Genomic DNA, 22,163 nt, shown 5'->3' on the forward strand with positions numbered 1-22,163 from the left:
GCTCAGTGGGTGGACAATGCATGCAGTAGGCCAAATACAGCTCAACCTTCTACATAGGCTCTGTAAAGCTGACAGTAGCAAAATAAAGTCTCTTATGTACATTTCATTTCTTGGCTATTAAAATAAACATTTCCCTATCTGCCCATTCAATTAGTGTGAGAAGAGGAATTTTCTGATCCTCAGGCCACTTGTCCTCCTCAGACCCAGAGTTTAAAACAAAAACAAAAAAAAAACCCTACCATCATTTTCATCCTCCGAGTCCCCTTCCGTAACGTAACTTTAAGAAAAAGTTTAGGCTGTGAACACTTTCTTTTGAAACTTAGCACATTTCCTTGAAGCTTAAATTAAGGAAGGAGACAGGACTAGGGTTCAGCTGAAGGGCTACTTAAAATATGGTGCCCTTTACTTAGTGGGGAAAACCACTATGCTGAACATTTATGACCACTTCCTTTTGAAAACACCTTGAAATCCCATAGCCATTGAGGGTATGTCTTCACTGCTGAGTTAGCTCAGGTTGTAGCATGGATGTTGTCCCTGGTTCCCCAACGTTCATACAGAACATCCTTAGTCCCAGGCTTGAGGGTACTTTAAGCCTGCACTAACATATATAGCTGAGGATATCGGCTTGATACAGAGTTTTGCCTCAACCTGGGCTGGCAATCTGCTTACTTCGCAGTGAGGATACAGACTAATCAAGGAGTGCTGACACTCCTTCACTGCCTTCCCACCATTCCACCTGGGTCGTATAAATTTTTGCCCTCTACCTACTCCCCTCTTCTGCACTGGAACTAACCTACAAGTTTATATGGTGAAATCAGCCTTTAAACCCCAGGCATGCCTACTACATTTCTGCTGTGCTTTCACAGCATTCTCACACAGTCTCAGAAATCCTCTTCCCAGTGTGCTGCCCAGATGCTGACACCAAGATTTTGATGAACCTCTGGTGTGAGATCACTAAGACCCATGATTTGGGGAGATGTAACCAAGATCAGCAGTTCTAAGAGGAAATCTCCAAAAATTTGACAGCAGAAGAAATTCAGTGAAAGGCCTCTCAATGCAGGGAGAAACATCAAAACTTTGAAGACTGCATATAGGAAGGTCCAGGATCACAACTCCACAGCCAGCAAATTGCCATAAACTTGCCTGTTCTACGAAGAGTTTGATGAGGTTCTCGGCACTGCTGACAGCACTCATCCCACTTTCCTGCTGAACGTGCTCCTGGATTAGGAAGAGGAGATAAAAGGAGCAGCTACAGCAGGAACCAGGGGCAGAGAACACAGAGTATATGCTGAGCCCCATGCAGTCAACTGCACTGCAGCACATGGAGAACTTTCTTGAGCCATATTCCCAGGATATCTTAAAGAAAGGCTTGGTGGGTGTGCGTGCGTGCGCGCGGGGATAGACCAACCTCATTAATGATATTACATGCTGTGGGTCAGGCTTTGCCAGCCAGGCTTCAGCTGAAGGTGGAAGAAGCTCCATTTGACCTGATTCCCCTTCCTTTCCTTTCCCCACTCCTCACCCATTAAACCACATGAAATCAAAGATGGACTCCAAGCAGGGGGGATAAAAATTAAAAACATAAACATGATTTCTTGTAGTACCCACTGCTGCATGCATGCAAAGCAATCACTATTAGCATAAGCAGAGCGATGCCCACAAAGGCAGGAACGCAGGTAGCAAAAGTGTATGTATTTTGCTGGGTGCTTTTTCTCACACTGACACTATCATTAAAGCATTTTCAGAGGCAGGGTAGATATTAAGAACACTGCATGACCTGGAATGGTATTAACTCCAGATGGCTTGCAAAGTCTCTCAGTACTACGGAGTCAATGGAGGGCTATCACCAATGGATGGGCAGGATGTGGAAAGGCCAGGGGGTAGACAAGTACATCTGTGATTCTAGAGCTGCCTCCTAGTTCAGCTCCTGTTTATATATGCCCAAATTTTAATATGATCTAGGGGCATAATGCAGGAGAACTTGCCTAAATAAAAAGAAACTCAAAATGGTCAGTGAGGTTTCTTGGCAGAGAACACTTGCCATTACCATTTTTATGGATCACTAGACTCCTCCAGGAATTAACCTCCACATCAGCCACCAGATGATGAAAAATCTCCATGGCACAGGAGAGGCCTGGAATAGGTGTTCCCTCTTCCAATCTTGAATTTCCAGAAAGGTGACATCTTCTAATGCCACCACTGCCTGAACAATGTTAAGACCACAAGGTTCTTGGCCTGTTCCCCCTCCACACTCAACCCCCACAAATGCAAATTACAGGGTTTTGGGGTGTTCTGTTTTTTTAAAATAACTATATAATCAGGTCACAGCAATATTGGCTCAATTTTTCTACATTTCTCTGCACTTACATCAAAATAAAACCGGCAATTGTTCCAACTGTTGTGATGCAGAAAATTAAAGGAGAAATGTTCTCTCTCCTCCCACTCTCCACTGGACAGAAAAATACTGTTGTGTGTTATTGCTTTATAGAGCCATCTAACCCAGCTGAGACAAGGCACCCACCCATTCTCCCACTCCCAGGATGCCGCTGACTGTCAGTGACTGGTGCAAGATCCTCTAGGGAAAAAGAAAAAAGGTGAGAGATGAGCTGCTATAGGAGATACACAAGGTCTTTGCCAGCAGTTTGGACCAGCTCCTAGAGTAGGACCTCCTCCTGGCACAGCTGAGAGGATGCTGAATAGGGAGAAGATGGAAGCAGACTATGTTGCCATGAAGGAACAGGAATGCAGCTGCAGCAAGAAGAACAGCAGCAACATAGGTAGATGATGGAGAGGCTGTTAGCCATGATGGCCAGCAGGCAGCAAAAAAATGCCAGCCTTGATACCAGTCCCTGTCCCAGTGACCTCTCCTCTCTGCTACCCTATCCTGCAGTGAATGATGCCCAATTTTGGATGTGAAAATGAACCATTCAATGCAGTTCCTAGATAGAAGCATATGTGAGCAGATTACCAGTTCTGCCCCTGTGCATTAACAAGAGAAGAAGAACAAGAATGCAACTGATGGGCAATTCCATTCTTATATATGTGACATTAATTTTTAAAAAGAAATTGTTAATTTCTGCTAATAAATGATTTCTGCAGCTAAATGCCTTGGTATACGAGTGCTTAGCAAACAATATAGAGATGGTAATTTAAAAGCAAAGCTTTTCATAAAGTTTCAGATTAATGCCACATACAATTGATTGTAAAACTGATGAAACACAGTGCATCAGTGCTCTACTCACCTCGTTATTATGATCATTCCTCCTGCAAAGGAAAGATGTGTCTTGTGGGCCCATCCCTTAAATACCTTGTCATCCTAGATCCAAGCCCCGGTTAGCAGAGATGCACTTTTCTTCTGGGTCCATAAACCAGCACAATCAAATGCACTCCTGGTGAATATTCTCCCTCTCCTCCTTACAAATATGTTGTGTAGTGCACAACACACCCACAATGAAAGGCATTATATACACTGGCATCTTAACAGTTTTGTAGGCCACACCATCTTGCCCTCAGTCACCAAATGCAATCTACTGTCATCCTGCAACTGCTCAGTGTTTAATTATCTTTCTTCTGCCATGTCCTCTCACACCAGGGTGGAGCTCATAAGCCAAACCAACAGAGGATAGGCTGGGTCTTCCAAAAACCAACTACACTGATCCCAGACACCCCACTGATATCCACATTACTGAGTGGGAATAAAGTCCCAGCTTATCCCAGTTTGAAACCAACTGATTTCCAAAATATGCTGGCATCACGTATCTTGCCCATGAATCCCACATTAGTGTTTATGACCCAGTTTCTGTGGTTGACCAAGGGCTGCATAATGAGTGAGTAGTATCCATTCCAGTTTACATATTCACGTGCACCCTTGGGGAAGTAGGAGCAGACTATGGGCACAAGTACCATTGATGGCTCCAATATAGTTCAGGAACTCCATTCTCTCAAAGACCAAAATTATGTCAGGGACACTAAGTCTTCACTACCCGTAGGCAAACCACTGTAATAAATTACCTTGCACACCTCTATCACCACAGTACTGACAGCTGATTAGAGAACTCGAAACCGACTAGCCACTGATCTGTAGCAATATGGTGTAGCCAGTTTCCAGATAGTAATAACAACCTGCTTCTGGACTAGTTAGGTCTCTCATCTGCATGTCTTGGTGTTGATAGGCCAGGACAAGCTCCTCACACAGCTCCACAAAGGTCACTTTCCTCATGCCGAAGTTCTAGGCTCATTCGAGGGCTGCATGATAATGTAGCCCTACCATGCTTTGCTTGTGGTCCTGCTCTAGAACTGTTGGTCAACACAGGGGATTTCATAGCTATTATCGCCATCAGCTGTCTCTAACTGCTCCATGTGTGCATGTAGCCTGCGTGATCTCCTTAGCAAGGCATGCCATCACCTTTTCAAGATGACAAGGGACTGCAGAAGTGCCCTCCGTCATATTTCATGTCCTGCACCTGCCTTCTTTTTCCTTTGCTTGAAATCTGACTTGCATTAACAGCTGGAACAGTTCATCATCCAGAGTGGGATACATGCTTTGCCACCGATGGTTAAATTTACTGAGCTGGTGAGTTACGAGCAGTTCCGCACAGAGGCTCAAGGAGGACAGACAAGTTCTCCCACAATATAATGAGAATGAATTCACAGAACAGTGCAGCTTAGTGTAGTGCTAAGAACCACATGATAGCCCATTGAAAGACCAGCTCAGCACTCTGGTTAAAGTACATTAATGTGGATGCAGCTACATGGGTCTAGCATGGGTAGGAGTTTGCAGTGGTGAAGCTCCACCCCAGCTAGCCAAACTTGGGTAATCCCTGAAGTGAAAACATACCCTACATTTTTCCTTTCATTTGTTTGTTTATGGATTGGGTGCTGGCTTTGCAACACAATGAGAATGCATTGCTTCTGAAGTGAATGAACCAAAACCTCATCAGTGCCTCAATTTTCAAAAGACAGAGCACTGATATTTAACTTGGTTTATTTTGAAATACCCTAAAAAGTTAAACTCTAAAAGGTGGGATTTTGAAAATCACTTAATGTTGGCCTAACTTTTCTCCCACCAAAGTCAATGAAAGCAAAGTTGAATGCATCCGATGAAGTGAGCTGTAGCTCACGAAAGCTTATGCTCTAATAAATTTGTTAGTCTCTAAGGTGCCACAAGTACTCCTTTTCTTTTTGCAAAGTTGAACAAGGATCAAACCTTTTAAAACTCCACCCTAGAACCAATAAGCTCATATTTTCAACAGTTAAGATAATTTAAGGTCAAAAATACTGATATAGACTTGATATGAACTAAAATGAACAAGAAAAAAAAATGTGCCCCAACATTTAACCACCATTCCTATAAAGGGGAATTAAAGCTCTCGGATCTTCTAAGCTATGTGTTGGATGCTAAAGCAACTGCTAATCATATAGTTTAAATAAACTCAATTCAATTACTTAAATCCTGCAGAGCAAAAGATTAAAGATAATCCTTTGGCTAAAGGAACACTATACCTAACGCAGGTCCTGGAGAGGCTCCAGCTTCCCCAACTAGTACATGAGAATCACAAAACAAAAAAGTTTGGTTTTCATTACAGTAGATTATTTACAGGAGATTCAGAATATGTGCTTAATGCAGTAGAAGCAATTAAGAGACATCCATCAACCATGACTTGTTCAAAATATAGGGACCGATTGTAATCTCAGATAGCACTAAGCGATAAGTATATGATGAATATTGGCAAACGCTGAACTTTAATGATGACGTCTTTAAGAAAGGTCACTTTTTTGACAACGTACCGGTCCCTTGTTTAAAATACCACTCCCCAAGATGCACATTTTTATTTCTTCCTTCTACTCATTAGAAGACCAGCTGTCTATCAATGGGTATGGAGAGAGAGGTTTTTGCCATAGGAGCAACTTGCACTTCTAAAATTAGTTCAGAGTCAGCACAGATAAAAAGAAAAACATCTGTTTCCAAGAGTTATCTGCTGCACTGATTAACAGCACCTACTCCTTGCAACATCTTGATCTAAAACTTCAAACCACATCATTAATAACCACACATATTAGTAATAATTCTCCCAAAATGTTATAAATTGGACTGTTTTTGTAAGTTATGATGGCTGCTCACCAAGGGCTGTCTGTATACTGTAGTTAAGGGAAGAACTGATGGATTTGGAATCCCTTTCCAAAAAGTCAAGAGTATTAATTACACAATTGCAAATCATACAAACATTCATTTTTGTACAGTTGGTAGACAGGGCTGTATTATATTGCTGTCTTAACATGAACTGAAAATATTTTTCCTGTGTTTTCCTGCAAAACTCACAAGGCAGTTGTTTGTAATGTCACATTGAAACAGGTGGTACGTCCGAGGAAGACTGGGATTTTCAGAGGCAAAAATCCAATTTAACTGTTGCCTATCATTCAGAGTCCTCCAAATTAACTTCTTGCTACTGACTTAAACAGATGAGATACCACTTCTAATCTTTGTGTTAAAAATGGCATTTTTGACAGAAAAACAGTGGAATGGAAACAAATGAAGCTTCTTTACCCACAGAATGAAGGGAAAAGTGAGCCAAACCTTGCACCCAGATAACTGTTCTCTGTCTAGAGTGCGAGGTCTCTAGGAGGTAGGGTTATACTTATCGTTGTCACAACTATTGGCTTTGGGTCAGAAAGAGGTCCACGTCAGATTCTTCATTCAAATACAAGAGGAGTTTTCTTCAATGGAAACTGTTTTTTTTTTTGTCCTCTGGAATTTGATCTACAGTCAGGTTGATGAGGCACATTGCTTATGTATATAAGGCAAGACCAACTGGTTGTCACTGCTCCCTGCCAATCAATCTTGCCACATCATTACTGTACTCTACTTAAGAAAAAACAAGGACAAAGTTTCATGTTGACTTTTTCATAACTAATTCCTTGTTCTGCGAGAAATGCTACTTGATCTGGGACAGCATCTTTAGAGAAAGAGACGGACTGTATTCCACTGGAGATCGTGAATATTCATGCAAGGATATGTTAAAACCTGCTCCTACAGATCGATTCCCCCTACATATAGATTCAAAAATCCAGAGATTAATTTAATTCAAATTGGAAGATGGAGATGGACAAAGTTATTTCTGAAGGGATTTCTGTGTAGAAAATGTCCTCCTGCAGAAACCAAGCTTTGAGAAAGGACTTGTAAATTGGACGTGACCTTTGTACAATTGTTTGGAACAAATGTTCTCCTTAAGTTTCTTGATTAGAGAAATATCAGTTGCAAGGCCAAATTACACCTTATCTTTTTCATGATAATGGAGAAAATAATTCTCAAACTGGAAAGGAAATCAGCTGCACAGAATCAGCTGAATCTTAGGATCCTCTGACTTATGGTGATTTAGGACACATTTTGTGCTTCAAATTTTGATGACACTAAATGCAGTGTTAGACAGGAGGCTGCGGTTACTGAAATATGGCATGACTTCAGTTATTCCAGGTTGGTCTTCTTGGTGAAGTCCAGTATTTTCCCACTGTCTGAAATCAGGCTTGGCAAATGCAAATAGTTCTCCTCTGTGTTTGTTTCTCATGTCTAAAGAAAAAGCCTCAATTTATTTTCAAAGCATGTGTATTAGGATAGTGCCTACACAAAGCCTACCCTTCATCTTTATGATGTAGGGAAGATATATTCTAACTCCTCTCTCCCCCTCACCCCACCTCCTCCCTAGAGAGGAGATGAGCATTTGGAGTCAAGCTTATCATTTGGAAGGGAATATTCCAAAATGGGATTTGAACAGTAATCGTTCAGAATCAAAAGGTCCATAAAAAGAAGAACAGTATCATTTTCAGGAAAGTGGATATACTGTAGTAATGTATTTCCCATCCTGTTTGCACACAGGACATAAATGCAGGACTTGAGTTTTGGAAAGAAAACAAACAAACAAACATTCTCCATACAACTATAAAAAAAACTAATCAAAAGTTTCTCAATTTGGGAGAGTTTTTTTGAGTACATCTTTTACTCCGAAAAAAAAGTATTTTACATTTAAAGCGCACCTCTCATCTTGAAGGAGAATAACTCTACTTTGTCTTAAATGTTGCCAACTAGAGATATAAATTGACTAGGCCTCCAGTTTAGATTTCCTGCTAGGCCTCCAATTTAGATTTCCTGAAGCAGCTTCATTTGACTTGCGAGAAGCACATGCAGGACTATTCATGGTTTGGGCTTCCAAATAAGGGGAAGACAGAAGCTGAAACAATGATGGTGAAAGCACTCCTAAATTAATTGCCCTGAAAATGCTCATCTTGATCTGAAGTGTATTACTTACGTCAGCAGTGCTACATCAGATTCAGTCAGTTGTCTATTCAGTCACTTTTCAGAGGGGCAGTTTTTCAGTGTTCCTACCTCAGTCCCAAAGAGTAGGGAGAAGTAATTAGTAAAAAATAAAATTGATCTTCCAGTACTGGAGGTCGATGAGGACTTTTAGTCCTTCAGGTGTAATTTAACTAATGAATGGACAAGACCTTATTGCATTTTCTGTACTGAATTGATTAGATATAGACCACTAGCAAAGAGATAATTAACAGAGGGAAGTACGAAAGACTAGTAGCCTCAGACACAGGTGACTTGTTGATTGCCAGTACATGAGGGAGGTGAGAGAAAAGACAATGATGGTTGGTTTGTCTTCTCCAAATAGCAAGAGAAAATGATGCACAATAAACAGAACGATGTATACAGAAAAAGAGGGATAAATGCGGTACTGCACAAAGTTAAGTCATTTATTATCAAATCTAAGTTGTTAGACACTTATTGTCCAGCTGAAAAATAAATAAATAGTAGCAAGATAGTCAACACGATCTGTGGGGTTTTTTTTTAAAAAAAATTAAAAAACTGTTAGAAAGTGTACATTCAGGTTACCCTACAATAGCAGAACTAACTTTTCGAGTGAAGCCTGGACCAATATACAATAAGCTAAGTATTAAAAAAGGGACTTTTCAGATATTGTTTGGTCTTTTATCTGTAAGCACATTTTAAAATGCCAGAAATAAGCCCATCCAGGGCAAATGCAAGTTAAAGTAAAATGTAGTTCATCTTTCTATAACCCCCCAGGGCTACTATAGCAACAGACTTATTCTCGTCTCCAGAAACATATCTAGCTCCCTCTTCCAATTTATGCACACCACTTAAACTTGATGTTTTATTTTCAAAGATCCTATTAAACTAAGGCATTTTGCCTGAAATACTTATAAAACTAGTCCTGTCTTCAGCGTCAGAACGTGACTACTTGCTTTCTAACTAGTTACTGTCACAAACCATTTTTATCCATTGATCCATCCCTTTCTTTTTGAGACTGTATACATTTGTACAAGACCTGTTCTTTTTTTGAAGACCCCCTACATAAGCCAAATAAGAATAATCCTTTTATTTACTTATAACTACTCAATATATAAACATAAACCTCTCCCTCATATAAACACACCAAAACAGTGAGGCACTTTCCTCTGAAGATGTTAACATTCATACATGTGATGTAAGTTTATCCCTCTTACACTAACAGACCGTCTTAAGCCTACTAACACCCATTCAACCAATATGGAAAGAAGTCTAAAGCTACTTCTTCATAGTCCCACAATTTGGCCCATGGCACATACCATGCTGCGCTGTAACTCCCCCATGTGGATGATGCTGTTTGCGTTAATGTAATCCTCTAACTAGGTACCTTTTAGTTAGCACCTGCAGCTTCCACACAAGGGAGTTCCAGTATAGCATGCTAGCAGATACTGCATTTCACACCCTCCAAGGTCATAGACAAACCCTAAGTTGGCGTAACTTACACCTTCATACATTGTCTTCTGGCTCCTACTGTGTAACTTACACCAACTTTGTTTCTCTTACAAATCAGAAGAGAAGGTATAAGTAGATATAAAGCAGTCTGAGGATAAGGGAGTCTAATTCATGCTGCCTTACATATCATTTCTGCACTTGGTCCACTTAATTTTCCAAACACTATAATCACAATTTTTTAAACAAAGTTTAACTTTGTGTTACTTGATCTCACCACAGTTTGTATCCTGCATTTCAACTTCAGAGGCCCACATAAAGCAATTCATTCATTAACTTAATTTCCTTATTGCCTTTGCAGAAATAAATGTGAAGATTTTAACTTTAAAGACAGCAAAAGACACCATTAACTAATAGTGTACTTTGGCATTAGTCAGTCAGTCAGTCAGTCAGTCAAAAAAAAGTCTGTTTACTTGTTCCACCTCAAACAATAGGCAATAAGCTAATCACTCACATACTCCACTTAATTTTACTATCAAAGCAACTTTTATTACACTCAGTGCACAAGCAATAAGTAGCAAGTTCTTAAATGTGATGACTTTCAGCATGGGTGTGGGACTCACCCCTCCAGCCTTCAGCAACTTTCTTCTGAATTCTTCGGTTGGGTTGTTGAATGTGAGCTTTTCGCAGCGGAGGTGGTTTACAGGTGGGTGGCCTTCAAGGTGCAGGAATAAGTCATAGTCAAAGCGCACTTTCTTCGGTTCTTCCTGAGGGTTGAAAATTACCAAATAGAAAAATCTACCATCACAAATAATTAGCTTGAAAACAAGTGCTACATAAAAGAGTTAAATAAAAAAGGTGTTAATTAAAATGAACATTACGACATTTGTACTGTTCTTTTATATTAAAACTAGTGGCATAAAGCTTGCAGCAACAGTTAATTTTTAATGTAAGATCCTCTGTAGTAATCTGGAGCGGATTCTTCTTAATAAGCAGTAAAAAAAAAAAGTTAACAGGAAGTGAGCTGTAGCTCACAAAAGCTTATGCTCAAATAAATTTGTTAATCTCTAAGGTGCCACAAGTACTCCTTTTCTTTTTGCGAATACAGACTAACACGGCTGCTACTCTGAAACCAGGAATAAAACTGTGACAGTCTACATACTCCTGTGTATGGTCTCTGCTCATTTTGTTCCTTGTCACTACTGATATGACCTCATCACCCAGGATCCAGACTAATCAACTAGATTTCCAAACATTCCACCACAAAATAAATAAAATATCTTGCTATTGCTACTGTAGTAAGGAATGGTATGTTCAGGTAGTAATGACATATAGCTTTTTTCCATGTTCCCTGTACCAATATAGGGAGTAAAAGAGGGGTAAAGTCACACATGACATGGAATCACCAATGCTTTATCACTTGGAAAGCTCCTACATCAAAAAGGTTACTAATATCAATGACTAGACTCCAATTTGTAATACCAGGACAAGGAATCAATTAAGCTTGTTGTAGATTTACAACTATCCTTGTATATTTCTCTCCTGGAAGCCCCAAATGGGGCAACTGCTCCACAAGAGCAAGTCTTAAGAGAAGACAATAATGGACATCACTCAACTCGCTATGCCTGCCAGTTGTACAACACAAGTTGCCAAACAATGGTCACATAAGACAGAGTACTAGTAAGAGAAAAATAAGCTGTCAGATTTATAAGAGAGCCCTTAGCTCTCCCAAGTATAACACAGTTTCAGCATACATCCAGCATGCCTTTTTGAGCATAAGCTACTCAGAGGGAGTGCTGTATTTGCGTCTCATTCGGTGGCAAGCACACTTCGGATGTTTAAATCATATCGAAAAAGTGTTTACTTTTGACTCCTCAGGATTCCAAGGATGTGGACAGCAGGAAGCTTGAAAATCTTAATTACAGTAAAAAAAAATATTCAAAACAAAGATTTTAAACAAAGTCAGGTTAAGTCCTCAAAGTTGCTTTATCTCTGAACTTGAAGCAGTGACCCAGGAAAAGGAACTGGGATAAGCAGTCTGCAGTAGCTTGTTTTTGAAGACAGAGGAGAGCAGTCCCCTTTAGATGAACCAGTAGCTTGATTGACCATATTGAAATGTACCACGGATGAAGACAGAGAGGCTAATATATGGTTTCCTGGGAAAAATTATGTAAATTATTCCCCAAACTATTTGGACAGAGCCACACCATTCCCCTGGTCATTCAGTTGGTACCTGCAGGTGTGCTATATAAGCCCAAATTGAAGAAGTGAACAAACTGGAGTCTTCAAAGAATTTTGCTGAACATTTGATGACCAAAGCTTGTCACTTCAAAGCAGAAATTTACTGTAAGAAGCATCCCTAAAAGCTACAGCCATTATTTAATGACAGCCCTGACAGGAGGGTAGAATACACTGAAACTCATTTTAACTCCTCTAATTGGCTCATATACCCTTTTTAAAAATGAAAGTGCATTTTTCAATGTAGTTAAACTTTGGATCTAAAAGTACCTTTTAAGGGACTACTGTACATTTCTCAATTGCTGTTAACTGCACTTTCATTGCAGCTGAATATGCCATATGCTTCTCTGCATTTCTGCGATTCCTTAAAGCTTTGAATATATTTTCTGTCAGAGGGAAGAGCATATTGGATTTTCTACCAATTCCTTTTTAGCCTCAGGAACAGGAATACTGTAATTCTTAGAGTCCAAGGTCCAGAGCAGATGGCTTCCTGCACCCCTTTCTTGTCTACATATACCTTGGACACCTTTGGAATCAGAAATGGAAAAGTTGTCTACCTTGAATAAGTGATGATCATCTGTCTCCTCCTTCCTCCTCCAATCTATCCCCTTTTTCTCTGTACTGGAATCCCTGTGAAGCAGCTTGGGGGAGGAAGAGTAGCTGAGCCAGGAGAAGGTAATATTTTGGATGAAGAGACCTTCACAAATTAGAGCTGGCCCTATTTTTGTGTCTTTTTCCCTTTGTGTGCTATTGACCCCAGGAAGGGTTTTGATGCTGCATCTGTGTGAAGAACTGGCTGACCCACAGTCCAACTGCTGCTTCTTGATTTCCATGGCACCAAAACGGGGGTGAGGGATGTTTGCAAATTCCCAATTCCAAATGTTGCTTGAGAGTGAGGCGAGTTGTAATCATTGGAGACTTGTCCTTGATTTCAGTACATGTCAATTCCTGCTGGAGAGCTCCTATGACTTGAAGGCCTCCATATTCAGCAAAGGCAGCCAAAAGTCTGGGTGGAAAACAAAAAAAGAAATGTCGGGCGGGAAGCCTCTGTAGAGATGCTTCAATGAATCACTGTCTTCTGACTTTGAGTCCCCGGTTTTGGGCTGAACTCTGAACGGATGGGGCTTAAAGACCCAGAAAATGAACCGCTTTTCTATGATAAAGTCAGATATCCTGGAATGAACCAAGCTGCTCCCTAAAGGAGACAAATGCACCAAAAAGCCAGTTAATTCACTAAATCAATTCTATTTCTTTCTCCACTATCAGGTGAGGCAGAGTAAGCCTTACACTCCACAGATTGATACAGGGAACATTGAAAAACTTATCATTCAACACCTACTATTCAAAAGCAACCACCTAAAAGATACCTGAGCAAATCCTAAAATAGGATGAGCAGGAAAAAAAATCACATACTGTAACTTTGCAGAACTTTCCATGGAAAAGAACAGAACATTGTAGTGCCTACTTAAAAAAAATTGCACTTATCTAAACCACATTTTAAGTGAGCAGGTTTCAATGAATACTTTGGCTACGCGAGGGTTTTTTTAGTGCACTAATCTTATTTAAAATTCTAAAAAACAGAGATGTAACCAAAATATATAAATGTGCGTTTCTGTTTCAAGCCAGTATGTCAAACTACATTTTGGTGAATTTGGTATTACAAGGTAAGCTACAGATACTGTTTGTGTGTTTCATTTACAACAGCAGCTCCACCAAACCACATTGAACAGTCATACATATGCAACATGAAATACGGTGATACTCTACACTAAATTCAAGAAGCTATGGAACTTTGATTATTCCTCTCCATTCCACACACACATACCTCGCCCCCAATCAGATTCTTTTTCATCTGAAAAGTTATTAGCTATAGGGTCCCTTTCATGTATTTAATTAAAATCTTAATGTTAACTACCTTAAATACCTGCAGAAAACAAAGTATCTATCTGAAATTATACTGGGAGAAACCACAATACTGAAATCTTTGTTGAATGGCAAAAACTTTATTTTTAACTGTGCCCCCTGGTAATGTTGAGTTCAAAAGTATCAATATTCACATTACACTAAAAAAATTTTCCAGAGAGGATATGGTATAAAAAGGTTCCCTTTGAAAGACCAAAAACTAAACTAATGACACAAATTGGCAATATTAATTAGAACACTGCGACCCTTATAAAAAAATCATCAAAATCAGCTTCTTTTTTTAAGCTCAAGTACCATTTTAAAAACTTCCTAAAAAACTGGTCAATTTCTGACAAAGGCTAGTAATCCTTCTCAGTTTTTCTCTGGCAATCCTAATTTCACAGAGCAATCTGCACAAATCACTGTGCTAATCCTATTTGGTCATTCAACTAGCCATAATTTTTAGAGTTTGTAGTAAGTTTTTATGATGGTATTTAACAAGTTTGTTGTGATTTGTGAATTAAAATGCAAACTATCAAATAACTTGCATATTAATTTTTTTGCAGAAAGTGAAACAGTATCAGATTACATACCTTGTTTTTGAAGTAAACCTCAATTGGCAAAATGAAACCAGCATATCCAGATTCTTCAACTTTGTAAGGTGGATCTTTACACACTGAAACAAAAAAAAGAAGATCTGTTTAATAACAAGGGTCAGTAGTAGTTTACAGGACGATGGCAAAACTAGAATGAGCAAATCATTTAGAAACGTAGTTACAGAGTTGGTCACAGTTTTCTTTTGTTTTTTTACTTCCCTCTACTGAGTTCAGGGTGCATAAGAATTGATTGATTTTTTGATTTGATTTAAAATCAGATTTTTTAATTTTGTAATGTAAATTATAATACATTTTTCTTTTTAGAAATAACCTATTTAAAATTAAAACTGAATTCAATACAAAATATGTTAAGGCTTAAACATATTGTCACCTCTTAAAACATTTAACGAAAAATAAATATGTTGAATCCATGAGCCTCTTATCAAAAACTTCAAGTTAAAGTTTGCTTTTCTATATAAAGAAAGTGTTAGGGGAAAACTATTAAGTTTTGAGATCAAGTTTTATAAATATGGCACAATAGATCATGAACTGTATTAAGGGCTTGATCCAATGGAGGACCTAAAGGCTGTGCTTCTGAGTGCAAAAGTCATCAAAGGCATCGGGATCCAGCCTCTGATTCCAGGAGACACTATCATGTATCTCACCATGATCATCCACTGAGCCCATCAGGGTGGTCTCAGACTCCTATTTTATAGCTTTTCCCTACATGAGCTCCGATTAGCTCAGTTCTCAAATTATGAACAGGTCTCCATCCACCATGCAAAATTATTCTCCAGCTCATGGAAAAACATTGAAGTTTATGTATCCAAAATATTTAAGATTGTTTTGATTACTAAAAATATATGTTATATAATGTTTATGTTTAATTAAATTCCAATTATCATTCTAATATACTTTGACACAAATCATGAGCAAAATATTATCTAGTAAATAAGCAGTATATCATTCATCATTTTCTAAAACATTTAGATGTACAGTTAATAAGTATCTAAATATATTAAGCTCTATAATTGCTTTAAAATAGCTACATTGACAAATGAGAATGCACCTTTCTTTAAAAAAATAACTGAAGTACAAATGGAAAGTTAATTAAAACAGTTTATTTAAATCATTAATTAAATTGCCTTAATTTAAATCAATCCACCATGGTGGAGTTTGTGAAACATCCTTTCAAAGACGGTAGAGCGACTCTCTCTGATAATTTGTGTATTACTGTATCCCAGTTAAACCAAAATCTGCCACATGCTGAAAAGCCATGGTATTCTGGCATACAGTAGGCTTTGGTAGTCTCAGGAATGGTGAATTATGTTACAGTATTAGAGCAGTACATACAAACTGTACACTGTAGGGTGAGGACTTCTATAATAGGATAAGATTTACAACGCCAGTATACCTAGATAACATTTCCCCCTATATTGTCGATGTAGTACATGTACTTTTAGTTATGTGCAACTCCAGCAGCTTTAAACACGAGCCTTGCGACCAAAACTCTCAACTCAAGTCAAACTCTAGCCCTGACCTTCTCAAAAAGGTCAGGAGATTCAGAACCCAACCCTCTTCTTCCCCCTATTTAGCTGTGCTAAAGTATTGTAGAGTAAATGACATGATACAAGTTCACACTAAGCTGAGCGAGCTAGGGAAACCTTAACTCTTCAGGTTTCAGAGTATCAGCCGTGTTAGTCTGTATTCGCAAAAAGAAAAGGAGTACTTGTGGCACCTTAGAGACTAACAAATTTACTAGAGCATAAGCTTTCGTGAGCTACAGCTCACTTCATCGGATGCATCTAATAAATGCATATGCTTATGCTCTAATAAATTTGTTAGTCTCTAAGGTGCCACAAGTACTCCTTTTCTTTTTACTGTAAGGAGAGTGATCACTTAAGATAAGCCATTACCAGCAGCAAGGGGGGAGGGGGGGGAAGGAGGAAAACCTTTCATAGTGACAAGCAAGGTAGGCTATTTCCAGCAGTTAACAAGAATATCTGAGGAACAGTGGGGGGTGGGGTGGGGTAGGGGGGAGAAATACCATGGGGAAATAGTTTTACTTTGTGTAATGACTCATCCATTCCCAGTCTCTATTCAAGCCTAACTTAATTGTATCCAGTTTGCAAATTAATTCCAATTCAGCAGTCTCTCCTTGGAGTCTGTTTTTGAAGCTTTTTTGTTGAAGGATAGCCACTCTTAGGTCTGTAATCGAGTGACCAGAGAGACTGAAGTGTTCTCCAACTGGTTTCTGAATGTTATAATTCTTGACGTCTGATTTGTGTCCATTCATTCTTTTACATAGAGACTGTCCAGTTTGACAAATGTCCATGGCAGAGGGGCATTGCTGGCACATGATGGCATATATCACATTGGTAGATGTGCAGGTGAACGAGCCTCTGATAGTGTGGCTGATGTGATTAGGCCCTATGATGGTATCCCCTGAATAGATATGTGGACAGAGTTGGCAACGGGCTTTGTTGCAAAGATAGGTTCCTGGGTTAGTGGTTCTGTTGTGTGGTTGCTGGTGAGTATTTGCTTCAGATTGGGGGGCTGTCTGTAAGCAAGGACTGGCCTGTCTCCCAAGATCTGTGAGAGTGATGGGTTGTCCTTCAGGATAGGTTGTAGATCCTTGATGATGCGTTGGAGAGGTTTTAGTTGGGGGCTGAAGGTGATGGCTAGTGGCGTTCTGTTATTTTCTTTGTTGGGCCTGTCCTGTAGTAGGTGACTTCTATTTCCCCATGGTATTTCTCCCCCCTACCCCACCCCACCCCCCACTGTTCCTCAGATATTCTTGTTAACTGCTGGAAATGGCCTATCTTGCTTGTCATCACGAAAGGTTTTCCTCCTTTCCCCCCTGCTGCTGGTAACGGCTTATCTTAAGTGATCACTCTCCTTACAGTGTGTATGATAAACCCATTGTTTCATGTTCTCTGTGTGTGTATATATCAATCTCTCCTCTGTTTTTTCCACCAAATGCATCCGATGAAGTGAGCTGTAGCTCACGAAAGCTTATGCTCTAATAAATTTGTTAGTTTCTAAGATGCCACAAGTACTCCTTTTCTTAACTCTTCAGAAGCGTTAAGCCAGTTCCTTAATATTACTTCAATGTTTGTACAAGCTAATTTCCCGTGTGCTATCATCTCAGTGCCATGATACGAGATTGCCAGATCCTCTGTGGATGACTGGTGGAAATAATGTGAACACATGACTTCTCTGGACCACCTGGTCTTGTTATATCAGTGTTAGCTGACAGATTGAACCTGTGAATAGTAATTCCCCAGATATAGTGCAGCAGATACTAACTTAAGAGCTCATTTGGTATTGCTAGGAGGTTGCATTGTAAAAGGTATGTTATATGAAGTGAATGACCTTGTATATCAGGGTGGCCAAACTTACTGACCCTCCACATGACAATCTTCAGAAGTTTGAGAGCCAGGGCATTCCTGCTAGGGCTTGAGGCTTCAGCCCCATGAGAGGTACCTTCCGGGGCTTAGGGCTTCAGCTCTGCTCCTGTTAAAACCCTGAGCCCCGGTAGGTGCGTCCTGCAGGGCAGAAGCCCTGAGAACCTCCTCCTCACTGGGCAGAAGCCCCTACTCCACCACAAGGTAGAGGTCCCGAACTCCCCTGACCCAGTCTGGTAGGTGGAGAATGAGGGGGAAGAGGGAGCTCTTCCAGCCACACTTTAATGGTAAAAGAGCCATATGTGGCTCAGAAGCCATAGTTTGGCTACCCCATTACATATATTAAAAAGAAACACTTTTACCACAGAAGCTGTATGTACTACTAAATAAAAACCAACAATAGTGCACAGTGCACTTTACAGACAGATCAGATAAAGACAAGTTGCCTGCCCCAAATTATTACTATCCATAGAGACAAGGTAATACCATACATTTAAGGTGCTAGCAGATATGCAGGTGCTACAGAACCTGTCAACTCTCCAGCTTCCACAGCGAGTGTGGCTGCTACTACATGCTAAAGTGAGCATAGTAGGTGTGTTCCCCCCGCTGCGGCCAGGCAAGCTTTGCTGCTCACTGCAGAGTGCCGAGGGGGATAAGGCCATAGTTCCTCCTTCTGGCCCTCCCCTTTGGGATGGCTATAGCGCTGTTAGCCCTGTGCAGCCCTTGGACCAGACTTTGTGCAGAAGCGAGGAAGATTCTGTGCACCACCACTTCCCCATGGTGACAGGCTGCTGCACTGATATGTAGTTTACATCACAAAAACCAAGGATGGCAGGAAAAGCAGTATGAACACACCCTAATGTTTCATATGTGCTATGTTTGTTACATGTTTTTTTTTCCCCCGTCCAATCATTATTTTAAATGTCTTTCCATTTTCTTGGCAGGAAAGAGGAGGAATTACAGCTCATGAAAGTCTCTTGAAAGAAGTGCATTTTAAGAAGGGGTTTGAATGAGAGTGTTAAGTAAGCCCTGGTCTACACTAGGAGTTGGGTCGAATTTAGCAGCATTAAATCAATTTAATCCTGCATCCATTCACATGATGAAGACTTTTTCGACTTAAAGGGCTCTTAAAATCGATTTCCTTACTCCACCCCCGATACGGGGATTAGCGCTGAAATCGGCCTTGCTGGGTTGAATTTGGGGTACTGTGGACCTACAATTAGATGGTATTGGCCTCCATGAGCTATCCCAGAGTACTCCATTGTGACCACTCTGGACAGCACTCTCAACTCAGATGCACTGGCCAAGTAGACAGGAAAAGGTCCGCGAACTTTTGAAACTCATTTCCTGTTTTGCCAGCATGGCAAGCTGCAGGTGAGTGCAGAGCTCATCAGCAGAGGTGACCATGCAGAGCTCATCAGCAGAGGTGACCATGATGGAGTCCCAGAATCACAAAAGAGCTCCAGCATGGACCGAATGGGAGGTACGTGATCTGATTGCTGTATGGGGAGAGGAATCCATGCTATCAGAACTATGTTCCAGTTTTCGAAATGCCAAAACATTTGTCAAAATCTCCCAGGCCATGAAGGACAGAGGCCATAACAGGGACCCGAAGCAGTGCCGCATGAAACTTAAGGAGCTGAGGCAAGCCTACCAGAAAACCAGAATGGTGAACGGCCACTTCATGTCAGAGCCCAAAACATGCCACTTCTATGATGAGCTGCATGCAATTTTAGGGGGTTCAGCCACCACTACCCCAGCTGTGTTGTTTGACTCCTTCAATTGAGGCAACACGGAATCAGGTTTGGGGGATGAGGAAGATGATGATGAGGTTGTAGATAGCTCACAGCAAGCAAGTGGAGAAACCGGTTTTCCCGATAGCCAGGAACGGTTTCTCACCGTGGACCTGGAGCCAGTACCCCCCAAACCCACCCAAGGCTGCCTCCCAGACCCACCAGGCGGAGAAGGGATCTCTGGTGAGTGTACCTTTTAAAATACTATACATGGTTTAAAAGCCAGCATGTTTAATGATGAATTTGCCCTGGCATTCGCGGCTCTCCCAAAGCCTTTGCAAAAAGTTTCTGGGGAGGGCAGCCTTATTCCGTCCACCATGGTAGGACACTTTACCACTCCAGGCCAGTAGCACGTACTCAGGAATCATTGTAGAAGAAAGCATTGCAGTGTATGTTTGCTGGCGTTCAAACAACATCCGTTCGTTATCTCTCTGTGTTATCCACAGGAGAGTGATGTCATTCATGGTCACCTGGTTGAAATAGGGTGCTTTTCTTAAGGGGACATTCACAGGAGCCCGTTCCTGCTGGGCTGTTTGCTTGTGGCTGAACAGAAATGTTCCCTGCTGTTAGCCACAGGGAGGGGGAAGGGGCTAGCCACGCGCTGGGGGGAGGCAAAATGCGACCTTGGAACGAAAGCACATGTGCTATGTATGTAATGTTAACAGCAGGTTTACTGTGAAAGAGTGTACCCATTTTTCTATAAAATGTGTCTTTTCAAATACCACTGTCCCTTTTTTTTTCTCCACCAGCTGCATGTGTTTCAAGGATCACAGGATCTTCTCCTTCCCAGAGGCTAGCGAAGATTAGAAGGCGAAAAAAACGCATTCGTGATGAAATGTTCTCTGAGCTCATGCTGTCCTCCCACTGACAGAGCACAGATGAATGCATGGAGACAGACAACCTCAGAGTGCAGGAAAGCACAAAATGACCAGGAGGAGAGGTGGTGGGCTGAAGAGAGGGCTGAAGCTGAAAGGTAGTGGCAGCGTGATGATAGGAGACAGGATTCAATGCTGAGGCTGCTGGAGGATCAAACTAATATGCTTCAGCGTATGGTTGAGCTGCAGGAAAGGCAGCTGGAGCACAGACCACCGCTACAGCCCCTGTGTAACCAACTGCCCTCCTTCCCAAGTTCCATAGTCTCCTCACGCAGACACCCAAGGACACACCTACTCCACCCCAGAGGATTGCCCAAGCAACAGAAGGCTGGCATTCAACAAGTTTTAAAGTGCTGTGTGGCCTTGTCCTTCCCTCTTCCACTACTCCTGTTGGTGCTTCTCTCCTCCACCACCCCTCCTGGGCTACCTTGGTAGTTATCCCCCTATTTGTGTGATGAATTAATAAAGAATGCATGAATGTGAAGCAACAATGACTTTATTGCCTCTGCAAGTGGTGATTGAAGAGAGGAGGGAAGGGTGGTTAGCTTACAGGGAAGCAGATTGAACCAAGGGGCGGGGGATTTCATCAAGGAGAAACAAACAGAACTTTCACACCGTAGCCTGGCCAGTCATGAAACTGGTTTTCAAAGCTTCTCTGATGTGCACTGCGCCCTCCTGTGCTCTTCTAACCGTCCTGGTGTCTGGCTGCATGTAATCAGCAGCCAGGCGATTTGCCTCAACCTCCCCCCCCCCACCATAAACATCTCCCCCTTACTCTCACAGATATTGTGGAGTGCACAGCAAGCAGTAACAACAATGGGAATATTGGTTTCGCTGAGGTCTAACCGAGTCAGTAAACTGCGCCGGTGCACTTTTAAACATCCAAATGCACATTCTACCACCATTCTGCACTTGCTCAGCCTGTAGTTGAACAACTCCTGACTACGCTCCAGGCTGCCTGTGTATGGCTTCATGAGCCATGGCATTAAGGGGTAGGCTGGGTCCCCAAGGATAACTATAGGCATTTCAACATCCCCAACGGTTATTTTCTGGTCTGGGAAGAAAGTCCCTTCCTGCAGCTTTTGAAACAGACCAGAGTTCCTGAAGATGCGAGCGTCATGTACCTTTCCCGGCCATCCCACGTTGATGTTGGTGAAACGTCCCTTGTGATCCACCAGTGCTTGCAGCACTATTGAAAAGTACCCCTTGCGGTTTATGTACTCACTGGCTTGGTGCTCTGGTGCCAAGATAGGGATATGGGTTCCGTCTATGGCCCCACCACAGTTAGTGGATGGCTTTGCTGCAATGGGATTCCCTATGACCTGCACATTTCCCAGGGTCACTACCCTTGATATCAGCAGATCTTTGACTGTGTTGGCTACTTGCATCACAGCAGCCCCCACAGTAGATTTGCCCACTCCAAATTGATTCCCGACTGACCGGTAGCTGTCTAGTGTTGCAAGCTTCCACAGGGCTATTGTCACTTGCTTCTCAACTGTGAGGGCTGCTCTCATCTTGGTATTATTGCGCCTCAGGGCAGGGGAAAGCAAGTCACAAAGTTCCATGAAAGTGCCCTTACGCATGCAAAAGTTTCGCAG

The 22,163-nt window shown here is 41.3% G+C and overlaps 1 protein-coding gene across 6 annotated transcripts in view; it reads right to left on the reverse strand.

Moving 5' to 3' along the window:
* MLLT3 (MLLT3 super elongation complex subunit) overlaps window positions 1–22,163 on the reverse strand; it is a 235,518-nt gene that overhangs the window by 75,780 nt on the left and 137,575 nt on the right. For 3 of the 6 annotated variants that reach the window (XM_038403551.2, XM_038403559.2, XM_038403557.2), the window contains 2 exons: window positions 14,488–14,570; window positions 10,378–10,521 (listed from right to left, as the gene is read on the reverse strand). In XM_038403551.2, the coding sequence (XP_038259479.1) occupies window positions 10,378–10,521; window positions 14,488–14,570 (227 nt within the window). Of the gene's footprint in view, window positions 1–1,143; window positions 1,219–10,377; window positions 10,522–12,549; window positions 12,999–14,487; window positions 14,571–22,163 lie in introns of all 6 variants that reach the window. The other 3 variants (XM_038403556.2, XM_038403552.2, XM_038403553.2) reach the window with 2 other exon arrangements.

The sequence above is a fragment of the Dermochelys coriacea genome, chromosome 5, assembly GCF_009764565.3.
Source record: "Dermochelys coriacea isolate rDerCor1 chromosome 5, rDerCor1.pri.v4, whole genome shotgun sequence".
Taxonomy (NCBI): domain Eukaryota; kingdom Metazoa; phylum Chordata; order Testudines; family Dermochelyidae; genus Dermochelys; species Dermochelys coriacea.